We start from the raw sequence: 14,427 nt of genomic DNA, 5'->3' as shown, positions 1-14,427 counted from the left end.
GTACCAGTATGGAATGAGCTACCAAAGGAAGTGGTGGAGGCTAATACAACTGCAACATTTAAAATGTGTCTCGATGGGAATACGAATAGGAAGGGTTTGGAGGGATATGCGCTGGCTGCTGGCAGGTGGAATTGTTTGGGTGGGATATCTGGTCGGCATGCACCCGTGAGACAGAATGTTCAGTTTCCGTGATGTATATCTCTATAACACTCTGACGTCCCCTTCCAGCTGACTGTTCCTGAAGCTCTCATTCTGTCTCTCTGTCTCTCTCCCCGTCTCTATCTATTTCCACCCGTCACGTGTGGCATGGGGCATCGATTAGGGCATCAGTCAAAGGACATTAACATGAAGATACAGTGAAGAAGGCTAGTGGCATTCTGTGATTCATTGCAGGAGGATTTGTACAAAAATAAGTAACAATGTTCTGCTCTCTGTCACATTACCCTGATTCTCTCTTTAAACCTCTCGCTAATCGCAGAGTTTACTACAACACTGGGACAGGGAAATACAATAAATCAACATTGACCTTCCGATGCAAATTGTTGAAATGTGAATTGTTGACTTTTACGATGTGTCCAATATAATGGGCATTGTTCTGAGTAACTCGTCTCAAACTTGGCCCACTGACATTGCACAGAGAATGTTTCACCCAAAGTCCGCCCCTGAACTCACAGCCTGACTTTACCCCTTCCAGTTTCCTCCGAGCAGGTAAGCACCGGGCGTTTGATTCTGGGAGAGGACATTTTGCCTTCCAATCTTCACCTGCAAATCATACCCATGGGAGATAATCAGAACTTCTGCTTAATTACTGGGCAAGCACCACTGATGACGATAGACAGACATTTTCTGTTTGCCGACACGTGTGTCCCTGCATATCTTTCACGCTCTCGCCAATGTAGTACGAATTGAACAAGTTTTTTTTTCATACTTTTCAGATTTTTTCTGTGTTTTCCCTACAGTACGGTTAAAGGGTGCTGACAAATCTCAAAATGTGGTCACTCTGCCTGTTCCTGTTGGTGCTGCTCACAATCCCCATGTCAGATGCGGCTGTACTGGATAACCGTGCCTTGACTGGCATTGTCAATCGGTAAGTGTTAGTGAAATAGATCTTACCTGACCATCTCTGTAAGCTGGGGGCTGTGCTCAATCTGAGGTCAAGTCAGAGCCTGGTTGCCTGGAGCAGGCTGGTAATAAATCGTGAGGACACGGCAGGTATAGGCAGTGCTCTGTCGCTGTGGGAAATAAGTCTGAACCCATTAACTAGGACTCTTATTACTCCCAGAGGAAGGGACTTCCAGGGAAACTATTACCAGATTTCCCGGGGTCATATCTCTAACAGTGAAATCGATAGCACTCGCTGACCCCGAAATAAAGGAGAGTGAAATACATCGGAGTGAGCTTTGAAGAGAAAGTCCAAACCCCCCACACAGGCAACATTTTACTGTTTACTGAATCATCTCACTCACCGCTCAGTTTCCCTTTGTCTCCCTCTGCGTCCTTTGCTATTATTTCCATTTCCTGTCAGTCTGCAAGTCTTTTGTTCTGTTTGTCTCTGTATGCCCCAAACATTTTTCCGGTTAACAATTCTTCCAGGATTCTCCCGACCTCCAGCTCCCACTGATTGCACCTGTAGCCCTCATTCTCTCTCTCTCTCTCTCTGTTTCTCTCCCCGTCTCTATTTATTTCTAACCATCCCGTGTATCATGCGGCATCAAGTAGTGCATCAGTCAAAGTATTTAAAGTGAAGTTAGAGCGAGTTATCAAGAAGGCTTGTGGCATTCTCTAATTCATTGCAGGAGGATTTGTACAAAAATAAGTAACATTGTTCTGCTCTCTGTCAATTACCCTGATTCTCTCTTTAAACCTCTCACTGATCCCAGAATTTACTATAACACTGGGACAGGGATACAAAGTAAATCAACATTGACCTTCCCATGCAAGAACTTGAAATGTGAATTGCAGGGTTTCACGTTTTCTTTAATATGATGAGCATTGTTCCAAGTAACTCATCTCAAACTGGGCGCACTGACACTGCAAACAGAATGTTTTACCCAAAGACTGTTCCTTGATTGATATCCTGACTTTACCTCTTTCAGTTTCTGCACAGAAGCTGGGCACCAGGTGACCTATTATAGGAGAAAATACTTCGCCTTCCTGTTGGCTTTACCTGCTTCCCAGTGCAGAAATACCAACGGATATGTAGACTTGAACCCCGGCAGACCAATACATCCTTTCATTACCAATGATGTGAACGTAGTCCTGAACTACCCAGGTGGAAATGACCTCGGTGTCTTCCTGAACAGCGGCAGTCGTTGCCCAGAAAGTAAATTGCTGAACCCCACCCAGATCAACGGGAACCGCACCGCGGCTCAGCTTTTCCAAACTCTGCTGAATAACAGAACTCAGCACAATAACCAGCCAGTGGGCTGTATCATTCTCTACACTACCTACAGCCCATGTCTAGATCACTGTTTCAGTAACAGGGGGAATTGTGAAATCATCCCTGTCTTGCAAATTTCCCCATTTCGGGACATATGCACTGAACCAGACATTCACAAGTATTTTGTCTTCAGTAAAATATTTGCACATGATGCAGATCAGAGCCAACACCAGGAAATCCGGGAAAAGCTGGCTGCAGTGGAGAATACCGGGTTTCATGTTAGAAAGTGTGATGGAAAAAGCCTATTCATATGTAGAGAATGCTCCGCACCAGAATACTGCATTGAACAGGCTCCAAGAATTGATTAAACATAATAAGGGAATTGGGAATTTCTGTAAAGGGGTGCCGTGCCTGTCCAAATACATCTATCACATTTCAAATTAGTATAATAATCTGAATTTACTAACTTACACTGATATCCTTTCTGCTTGTCATTCAATGAATCATACCAGATGTAATCAGAGATAAAAAGTCAATTATCCACTCAATAAATTCAAGAAACCCTCACAGTCAAAATCAATTGCACTCACAACGTATTTTTCCTGTCCATCAACACATCTTCAAATGCAACCCAATTCTGGTCCCAGGTTTTCAGTGTCAGTCTAATTCTAAGCAGTCTTATTCCTGATGAAGGGCTCCTGCTCGAAACGTCCATTTTCCTGCTCCTTGGATGCTGCCAGACCTGCTGTGCTTTTCCAGCACCACTCTAATCTTGATGAGAATCTCCAGCATCTGCAGTCCTCATTTTCGCCTTATTGAAACCCAGCTGATCACTGCAGACAGATATGCTTGACAACAATACTTGAAAGGGATCAGAAACCATTTCCAAGGATGTTGCCAGGGTTACAGGGTTTGATCGATAGGGAGAGGCTGAATAGATTGTACTCCATGTGATCTAACCTTGCGAGCCAGCCTACCATGAGGAACCCTGTCGAACTCCTTACGGAAATTAATCTGGTCCCCACCCATCCATCCATTAAAAGACATTTGAATGGGTATATGGATACGAAGGGTTTTAACGAATATTGGCCAAATGCTGGAAATGGGCCTAGATTTATTTAGGATACCTGCTAGGCTGTTTCAATGCTGTATATCTCTATAATTCTCTGACTGTGACTCTAATACGAAGGTTATACAGTAACATTCAAACCCAGTGGTGGAGTTGAATGTGAAATACTTGCACTGAGGCAGGTGTCCTTCTTCAAGTCCCCTTTATTTACACATGAGCAGCCCTTCCCTTTATCACTGTCTCATTCAGAGACCACATCTCTGACACTGACCCTTCTTATCTGTCAGCCAGATAAACAGCCCCAATCAGGGAACTCATATTCTATGAGATCCAGCTGGCTGTCCTGGTCTCACCGACTGCAGTATGTCCGCTGGAAATAAAGCACACACTAAAGAGAAACAGTTACATAACCGCGGTAAAGGAAGGGATAAGGCCATGTGGGGAGGGAAAGGGAGCTACACATTTGGGGTGACTCAGAGAGTGGAAAACAATCTAATGGGAAGGATACCAGTAAAGAATGAGTAAAACAGATTTAATCGCCTGAATGAAGCATTCCACTTACCAAATCGTTTAAGAGTTTGGGTGCAGCATGTCTTCAGTTTCCCCCTAATCGATCTGCATTTTCTGCATCATTTCCAAATATTCTCTCTCCAATATTGCACTGTTGGAATGGTTTGAACAGCAGAAATATCATTTCTTTGCACAGTGAAATGAGTCACATGTATAACTACACGTGATATTTCTACTTTTGATTGATGCATATAAAATAAAGTTAATTCCACCATTGGACAGCAATCTGCTTGCAGTTGTATGATTTCTCTTTTGTGAAGAAATATGAACGAGCTGGAGAAAAAAATGGCAGTGCCCAGGGTGGAGATTCTCCAACGTTGCAGTTGGAAGATGGGGTCAGGGAGGGGGTTGGGGTTCACAAAAACTATTCAGGAGGGAAAGGGAGAGACACGTGGTGTACATTGTAGCACCAAGGCAGTGAGGAGAATGACATGCGGCCTGGAGGAAAATCTGGCTCCTTTGTCAAAGGCAGGGGCTAAGTAGAAAAGTACACAAAGGATTGACTCACAGGAAGTAAGGATCAGGCGAGGTTGACTGTGAAACAGGCCACAGACACTGGTAGGAGGGTGAACAATACATGGTCACTGTGAATCTGTTGCCAGTCAAGATATAGTTACTGGGCCAAACATCAACTAAGCCTGGAGGACCGTTACCTCAGTGAACGATGCTCTTTGGTCTGCCTGAAACTTGTTGTTCTTCCAGAGCGAGGAGTTGACCCTGACTGAGTGTTGCAGACTGACACATCTCAAGGTCCAGGACTACGTGCTGAGGGATGGACTAGAACTTGGGGCAGCTGCTGCCACGGTGCAGTGGGGGAGACCACTATCTCAGGTCTTCCTGCTGAAGGGAAATGGGGGTTCGCTCAGTTATCAGACCCTCCCAGTGATTCCCGTAGGTATAATTTTGTGCGTGCAAGAGAGCGTTTTTGGTTTTTGGTTCAAGTCATTTCCAATGTTGTGTTTGTTTACTTGAACAGAATATTCTTTATTGTAATATCCTTTATTGTCACATGACATGCAACTGTAAAGGGCCAAACTGCATTTATGACTATATGTACACAGAAACATATTTCTGATAAATAAAATATAATTTTGAAATTTAAAGAAAAGCCATGCTCAGTGAGACGGTTTACAGTCACCATATTGTAAATGGGTGGTGCATTAATCAGGCTAGTTTCACTGAGAGACTGTTTCACACTGATGTTATACTGACTGTGTAAATGAGGCCACACTCAGTGGGAGACTGTCTGCAGGCACTGTATAGTGACACAAAGGTGTGTAAATGAGGTCACACTCAGTGTGAGACTGTTTCCAGACACTGTGCAGATACTGGGAGGTCTGCAGTTCATGTCAGAATCACCGTGAGATTCTTTAAAGTCAGCGTATAGATACTGGGACGTGTGTAGATCAGGCCAGATGCACTGTGAGACTCTTTACAGTCATTGTACAGTTGCTGGGAGCTGTGCACATCAGGCCAGACTCTTTACAGTCAGTGTTTAGTTACTGGGAGCTGTGCAGGTCAGCGCAGAATTACTGTGAGACTCATTACACTCAGTGAAAAGTTACTGGGAGTTGTGGAGATCACGCGAGCCTCAGTGTGAGACAAAAACAAAAATTGCTGAAAGGCCTCAGCTTTTCTGGCAACGCCTGTGAATAAAAATCTGAGTTAACATTTCACGTCCGCTGTCCCTTCAACTCTACACCTCATTGTGGGAACAGTGTGCTCATATTTATTGGGGTTTTTGTATATGAGGCCAGTTTGCAGTGACTGTATGGTTACTGGGAGGTATGTAGTTGAGGACAAAAGGCGAACCACAGAGAGAATAGGGCCCCTCAAAGATCAGCAAAGCGGCCTTTGTGTTGAGCCACAGAAAATGGAGGAGATACTAAATGAATATTTTGCCTCAGTATTTATTGTGGAAAAGGATATAGAAGATGGAGAATGTAGGGAAATAAATGGTGACATTTGCAGAATGTCCATATTAAACAGGAGGAAGTGCTGGATGTCTTTAAATGTGTCAACGTGGATAAATCTCCAGGACCTGATCAGGTGTACCTTAGAACTCGGTGGGAAGCAAGGGAAGTGATTGCTGGCCTCTTGCTGAGATATTTGTATCATCGATAGCCACAGGTGAGGTGCCGGAAGACTGGAGGTTGGCTAACATTGTGCCACTGTTTAAGAAGAGTGGTAAGGACAAGCCAGGGAACTATAGACCAGTAAGCCAGACGTTGGTGTTGGGCAAGATGTTGGAGAGAATCCTGAGGGACATGATGTGCATATATTTGGAAAGGCAAGGACTGCTTAGAGATAGTCACCATGGCCTTGTGTGTGGGAAATCATGCCTCACAAGTTTGATTGAGTTTTGTGAGGAAGTAACAAAGAGGATTAATGAGGGCAGAGCGATAGATGTGATCTATGTGGACTTCAGTTAGGCGACGACAAGGTTCCCCATGGGAGATTGATTAGCAAGGTTAGATCTCATAGAATATAGGGAGAACGAACCATTTGGATACAGAACTGGCTCCAAAGTAGAAGACAGAGGGTGGTGGTGGAGGGTTGTTTTTCAGACTGGAGCCCTGTGACCAGTGGAGTGCCACAAGGATCAGTGCTGGGTCCTCTACTTTTTGTCATTTCAAGAAGGCGTTTGGTATGCTTTCCCTTGTTGGTCAGAGTGTTGAGTACAGGGGCTGGGAGGTCATGTTGCGGCTGTACAGGACATTGGTTGGGCCACTGTTGGAATATTGTGTGCAATTCGGGTCTCCTTCCTATCGGGTAGATGTTGTGTAACTTGAAAGGGTTCAAAAAAGATTTACAAGGATGTTGCCAGGGTTGGAGGATTTGACGTATAGGGAGAGGCTGAATAGGCTGGGGCTGTTTTCCTTGGAGCGTCGGAGGGTGAGGGATGACCTTATAGAGGTTTACAAAATTATACGGGGCATGGATAGTTTAAATAGGCAAAGTCTTTTTCCCTGGGGTCGGGGAGTCCAGAACTAGAGGGAAGAGCTTTAGGGTGAGAGGGGAAAGATATAAAAGAGACCTAAGTGGCAACCTTTTCACACAGAGGGTGGTACGTGTCTGGAATGGGTTCCAGGGGAAGTGGTAAAGGCTGATACAATTGCAACATTTAAGAGGCATTTGGATGGTGATATGAATAGGAATGGTTTGAGGCATGTGGGCCGGGTGCTGGCAGGTGGGACTAGATTAGGTTGGAATATCTGATTCGCATGTACGGGTTGGATCAAAGGGTCTTTTTCCATGCTGTACACCTCTATGACTTATGACAGGCTCTGAATGAGACTGTTTGCAGTGACAGTATGGTCACTGGGGGGTGTGTAGATATGGACAGGCTCTCTATGAGACTGTTTGCTGTGACTGCATGACTACTGGGAGCAGAGTCAGTGTGAGATTGTTTGTTGTCTTCACGTCGTTGCTGGATGGTCTGTAGATCAGGTCAGAGTCACGGAGAGACTGTTTCCAATCGCGGTATATTAACTGGTGGGTGTGTCGATGAGGCCACGGTCACTGACAGACCGTTTACATTAACCGTACAGTTACTGAGAATGTGTAGTTGAGGCCAGACTCACTGTGAGACTGCTTACAGTGATATCATACTTTCTGGGAGATGTGTCAATGAGGCCACGCTCAGTGTCAGACTGTTGAGGGTTCCCTTGTGGGGATGAGTTCAGCACATTCTGTGTTTTCACTGGAGAGTTGCAGAATAGCAGGTGCCCTGATTGAACATCCTAGGATTCTGTGAGGATGAGCAAGGTGTGATGCTGAGAGGCTGTGTCCCCAGTGGGAGAAAAAAGAACCGGGGGCACAATTTCAGAGTAAGGAGTCTCCCATCAAAGTCAGGGAAGAGTGAAAATGCATAGAATATTCTAGCGCAGTTCAGGCCCGATATCCCTCGATGTTGCACTGACCTGTGAAAATGGTCCAGAGCCCATCTATCCGACACTATTTTATTTTCATCCATATGTTTATCCAAAGACCAGTTAAATGCCCTTAAAATTGGCAAGTCTACTACTGTTGCAGGCAGTGCACTCCACGCCCATGCTACTCCCTGTTCAAAGAAACTACCTCTGGCATCTGTCCTACATCTATCATCCCTCAGTTTAGAGCTGCATCCAGTCGTGCTGGCCATCACCTTCTAACAACAACTTCGATGTTGTGGCTATTACGGAGACATGGGGAGAACAGGGACAGGATTGGCTGTTGCAGGTTCCAGGGTTTAAAGATTTTAGTAGGGTCAGAGCTGGGGGTAAAAGAGGGGGAGGTGTGGCATTGCTTGTCAAAGATAGTATTACAGCTGTGGAAAGGACGATGGATGAAGACTCACCATCTGAGGTAGTTTGGGCTGAGGTTAGGAATAGGAAAGGTGAGCTCACCCTGTTAGGAGTTTTTTTACAGGACTCCTTATAGTCCTAGAAACGTAGAAGAAAGTATTGTGAGGATGATTAAAGAGAAGGTTGAAAATAATAGGGTGGTTGTTATGGTGGACTTTAACTTTCCTGATATTGATTGGGAAATCTATAGCTCAAGTTCGTTAGATGGGTCAGTGTTTGTCCAATGTGTGCAGGAGGGTTTCCTGACACAATATGTAGATAGGCCAACAAGAGGTGAGGCCATACTGGATTTGGTTCTGGGTAATGAACCAGGCCAGGTGTTAGAATTAGAGGTAGGTGAGTACTTTGGGAACAGTGACCACAATTCGGCGACTTTTACACTAGTGATGGAGAGGGATAAGTGTGCACTACAGGGCAAGAGTTATAGCTGGGGGGCAGGGAAATTATGATGCGGTGAGGCATGACTTAGGATGTGTGGCTTGGAAAAGTAAGCTTCAAGGCAAGGGCGTAATTGATATGTGGAGGTTGTTCAAGGAGCAACAATTGAGTGTCCTTGATAAGTATGTACCTGTCAGGCAGGGAGGAAAGGGTCGTGTGAGGGAGCCGTGGTTTAATAAGGAATTGGAATCCCTTGTTAAATGGAAGAGGGCGGCCTATGTATAGATGAGGCGTGAAGGTTCAATTGGGGCGATTGAGAGTTATAAGGGATCTGAAGAGAGAGCTAAGAACAGCAAGGAGGAGACATGAAATGTCCTTAGTTGGTAGGATTAGGGAAAACACTAAGGCTTTCTATAGGTATGTCAGGAACAAAAGAATGACTAGGGTAGGAATAGGTCCAGTCAAGGATAGTAGTGGAAAGTTGTGTGTGGAGGCTGAAGAGATTAGGGAGACACTGAATGAATACTTTTCGTCAGTATTCAATCAGGAACAGGACATTGTTGTCAATGTGAGTACTGAGTCACAATTACGTAAAATGGATGGCTTTGAGGTATGTAGAGAAGAGGTGTTGGAAATTCTGGAAAGGGTGAAAATAGATAAGTCCCCTGGGCCTGATGGCATTTATCCTAGGATTCTCTGGGAAGCAAGGGAGGAGATTGCAGAGCCATTGGCCTTGATTTTTATGTCCTCGTTGTCTACAGGAGTAGTGCCAGAAGATTTGAGGATAGCAAATGTGGTTCCCTTGTTCAAGAAGGGGAGTAGGGATAGCCCTAGTAACTATAGGCCGGTGAGTCTCACTTCTGTTGTGGGCAAAATCTTAGAGAGAATTGTAAGGGATAGGATTTATGAACATCTGGATAGGAATAATGTGATCAAGGATAGTCAGCATTGTTTTGTGAAGGGCAGGTCGTGCCTCACAAACCTTATTGAATTCTTTGAGAAGGTGACTAAGGAGGTGGACGAGGGGAAAGCGGTAGATGTGGTGTATGTGGATTTTAGTAAGGCGTTTGATAAGGTTCCCCATGGTAGACTCCTGCAAAAACTACGGAGGTATGGCATTGAGGGTGAGTTGGAGGTTTGGATTAGGAGTTGGCTGGCTGGAAGAAGACAGAGGGTAGTAGTTGATGACAAAGTTTCATCTTGGAGTGCCGTCACTAGCGGTGTTCCGCAAGGATCTGTTTTGGGACCATTGCTGTTTGTCATTTTTATAAATGACCTGGAGGAGGGGTTAGAAGGTTGGGTGTGCAAGTTTGCGGATGATACGAAAGTCGGAGGAGTTGTAGACAGTGAGGAAGGATATGGCAAAATACAGCGGGATATAGATAAGCTGCAGAACTGGGCAGAAAGGTGACAAACAGAGTTCAATGTGGCTAACTGTGAGGTGATTCACTTTGGTAAGAGTAATAAAAAGATGGTGTACTGGGCTAATGGTCGGATACTTGTTAGTGTGGATGAGCAGAGGGATCTTGGTGTCCATGTACACAGATCTTTGAAAGTTGCTACCCAGGTAAATAGTGCGGTGAAGAAGGCATATGGCGTACTGGCTTTTATTCGTAGAGGAATTGAGTTCCGGAGTCCTGAGGTCATGTTGAAGTTGTATAAGACTCTGGTGCGGCCGCATCTGGAGTATTGTGTGCAGTTTTGGTCGCCATATTATAGGAAGGATGTGGAGGCACTGGAACGGGTGCAGAGGAGGTTTACCAGGATGTTGCCTGGTATGGTAGAAAGATCGTATGAGTAAAGGCTGAGGCACTTGGGGTTGTTTTCATTGGAGAAAAGAAGGTTTAGGGGTGACTTGATAGAGGTGTACAAGATGATTAGGGGTTTAGATAGGGTCGACAGTGAGAATCTTTTTCCACGTATGGAGTCAGCTATTACAAGGGGGCATAGCTTTAAACTAAGGGGGGTGTAGGTATAGGACAGATGTTAGGGGTAGGTTCTTTACTCAGCAGTCGTGAGTTCATGAAATGCCATGCCAGTAGCAGTGTTGGACTCTCCCTCATTATGGGCATTTAAGCGGGCATTGGATAGGCATATGGAGGATAGTGGGTTAGTGTAGGTTAGGTGGGCTTGGATCGGCGCAACATCGAGGGCCGAAGTATCTGAATTGTGCTGTATTCTTCTATGTTCTATTTTCTGTGTTCTCCCTGTCCATCCTATCTAACCTTCCGATTATCGTATATGCCTCAATTAAGTCACCCCCTCTCAATATTCTTCTCTCGAACAAAATCCTCAATTTCATCAGCCTTTCCTCATAAGGCCTGCCCTCCATACCTGGCAACATGCCAATAAATCTCTGCAAACTTTCCAAAGCTTCCACATCCTTCCTATAATGCAGTGATCAGATCTGTCCACAATACTCCCAAATGCGGCCGCACCAGAGTTTCGTACAGCTGCAGCATGACCTTGCGGCCTTGAAACTCGATCCCTCTACAAACAAAAGCGAACACACCGTTTGTCATCTTAACAACCCTATCAATCTGTGTGGAAACTTTCAGGGGTCTATGTTCATGGAGACCGAGACCTTTCTGTTCTTCTCCGCTACCTAGATTCTCACCATTAGCCCAGTCCCCTTTATTTCTGTTACTCCTTCCAAAGTGAATCACTTCACACTTTTCCACATTAAACCCCATTTCCCATCTTTCAGCCCAGTTCTGCACCTTATCTATGTCTCTCTGTAACCAGCAAGTTCCTTCAGGAGTGTCCACAGCTCCAATAATAACCTTAGTCTCACCGGCAAATTTACCAACCCAACCTACGCGCTCATCAAGGGAATTTATAAAAATGGCAAACAACAGTGGCCCCAAAACAGATCCTTGCAGAACCCCACTAGTAACTCAACTCCAGGATGAAGATTTCCCCTCAACCACCATCTTCTTTCAGCTCGCCAATTTCTGATCCTATCCATTAAACCACCCTCAATCCCATGCCTCCGTCTTTTGTGCAACAGCCTACCGTAGGGAATCTTATCAAACGCCTTACTGAAATCCATATTCACCACATTAACAGCTTTGCCCTCATCAACCTGTCTGGTCACCACCTCAAAGAACTCAATAAGATTTGTGAGGCATGACCGCCCTTCACAATATCGTGTTGACTGTCCCTAAACAATGTATTTCTCTGTCAATTATGATAAATCCTATATCTTCTCCAAAATCTTGCCCACAAACGACGTAAGGCTCAATGGTCTTCAATTACCAGGGTTGTCTCAACTCCCCATCTTGAACAAGGGAGCAAGATTTGCCATTCTGCAGTCTTCTGGCACTGTTCCTGCAGACGATGACGACATCAAGATCAAAGCCATGGACTCGGCAGTCTCCTCCCAGGCTTCCCAGAGAATCCTCTGATAAATCACAGCCGGCCCAGACTTATCCTTTTTCACACACTCCAGATTTGCAAACGCATTCCACTTGTGAACCTCAATCCTGTCTTGTCGAGCCTCAGTATTCTCCTCGACACCATTGTCTTTTTCCAGTGTGATTACTGACAAAAAATATTCATTTAGCGCTTCCCTTATCTCCTCGGACTTCACGCACAACTTCCCACAACTATGCCCCGAATCTTTCTCTCGTCATTCTTTCATTCCTGATATACCTATAGAAAGTCTTAAGGATTCCTTTGATTCTAGCTGCCAACGACTTCTCTTGTTCCTTCCTGGCCCTTCTTCGCTCTCTCTTCAGTTCATTCTTAGCTAATTTGTCACTCTGAAGTGCCCCAACTGAGCCATCACGTCTCATCCAAACATAAGCCTTCTCCTTCCTCTTGAAAAGAGATTCTACTTCTCTTTTAATCCTCGGATCCCTCACTCAACTGCTTCCTCCCTGTCTGACAGGTGCATACTTATCAAGGGCGCGCAATAGCTGTTCCTTGAATAAGCTACACATTTCAATTGTGACCACCCTCTACAGTTTCCTTTCCCATTCTATGCATCCTAACTGTTACCTAATTACATCATCTTGCCTTTTACCCAGCAATTTCTCTTGCCCTGCGTTATATACCTATCCCTTTCGATTGCTAAACCAAACATAGCCAAATTGTGGTCACTTTCAACAAAGTGCTCACCTACCGCCAAATCTAACACCTGGACTGGTTCATTACCCAGTACCAAAGCCAATATGGCTTTGCCCCTTGTTGGTTTCTCTATATACTGTATCAGGAAACCATCCTGCATGTATTGTACAAAAACTGACCCATTTAAAGTACTCGAACTATTGTATTTCCAGTCAATATTTGGAAAGTTAATGTCACCCAGAAAACTACCCTATTACTCTTGCTCCTATCCAGAATCATCTTTGCTGTCCTTTCCTCTACATTTCTGGAACTATTTGGAGGGCTATAGAAAACTCCCAACATGGTGACCTCTCCTTTCCTGTTCGAAACTCAGCCCATACTACCTCAATTCCTTCCCATGCAGGGTTGTGGGGCTGTTGAATTCTCTTCCCAAGCGATCAGGGAAGAATGGGTCACTGAAGGTATTCCCAGCTAAGTGGCTTAGGGGCCATGGGAAGGTGAAGTTAATGCTGCAATGAAGTATCCAAAATGATCTTTTTAAAAATTATAGATAATAAAAATCTGACCTGTGTTGGAATGGACATTGCCCTATAGGAGAATGTGAATACCCCACGACAGGGCTGGAGTCTTGCCTGGAGGGAAACCATGTGACTTGTTCTAAATCTCGTTCTCCGACAGCAAGAAGAGAGGGTTTTTCTGGAACTTCCAACCCAGGGAAGGACAGATGGGTTATTTTGCGCAGCCTTTGGTATGAGGCAACACAGGAAGATCCAGACCGTATGTTTCCAGAGAGTGTGCCCTTTCTCCCTCAGAGGAGAGACTCTCAGCAGTTCATGTACAGCACGCAGGCTGGGATTCAGGGAAGTGAGCGGTTCAGTAGAAAAGCAGAATGATCAGTTCTGCTCATTTTCGAGGTGGGAGTTTAATTATTTATCTTTTATTTTTAAGAAGTGTGTTTTATCTTGACTTCTCTTCATGCTCCTGAACAATCTCCCAGTCTGTATTATCTTAGGAACATTACTTTTTCTGCACCTACACTGCTGGTTGACAAAAAGGAGGTATTTTCCAGAAACTCCCTCTTGTCTCTCCCCGTGCATAGACAGAATGATATTACAAGGCAGGAGCTGGTGTGGAATGCACTTCCTCACAGTGTGTGGTGGGATAACCAGCTGCAGGTTCACAGAGGGCTGGGGAATAATTGTTCCCAATGTATCTCTTTAAACAGTCCCTTTAGCAGATTCAAACTCAGCTGCTTCACCAGGAAAGACACCGAGGTCTCCATCTCAGTGCCTGCACATTGACAAAACCGTTTGTGAAATATCCAACATTCTCCAATCGAGAGGCTGCTACATTGCATCTGAGGCTTGGAGGATGGACAGGTGAGCCGGAGTCACAGCTTTCCAGAAAAATCCCTTGGGATTTCCAGAGCAATGTCTGAGCTGCTCAGTTATTGACTGGACCGAGGCAGTGCCCAGCAGTTTAACTTCTCCAATCATTGGAGCTGCACCATGGGTGGTTTTCGTTCAATTCATCACATTCAAATGATAACCGTGACTTTTAGAATAACCGTTCCCTGTCTTATATGAATACCCTGTGACACAGCCCGTTGAGAG

The 14,427-nt window shown here is 44.9% G+C and overlaps 1 protein-coding gene across 1 annotated transcript; it reads left to right on the top strand.

Moving 5' to 3' along the window:
- The first annotated feature begins 989 nt into the window (after positions 1–989).
- LOC148134752 (uncharacterized) lies at positions 990–3,114 on the top strand. Its single transcript, XM_087985379.1, has 2 exons — positions 990–1,087; positions 2,097–3,114. The coding sequence occupies exons 1-2, from the start codon at positions 990–992 to the stop codon at positions 2,746–2,748; spliced, it is 750 nt and encodes a 249-aa protein (XP_087841505.1). The 3' UTR covers positions 2,749–3,114.
- The last annotated feature ends 11,313 nt before the right edge of the window (positions 3,115–14,427 follow it).

This window comes from Chiloscyllium plagiosum, unplaced genomic scaffold, assembly GCF_037043375.1.
Source record: "Chiloscyllium plagiosum isolate Xiang-an unplaced genomic scaffold, Cpla_swu_hap1 HiC_scaffold_52, whole genome shotgun sequence".
Taxonomy (NCBI): Eukaryota; Metazoa; Chordata; class Chondrichthyes; order Orectolobiformes; family Hemiscylliidae; genus Chiloscyllium; species Chiloscyllium plagiosum.
This window is presented reverse-complemented; position numbering and strand designations above follow the sequence as displayed.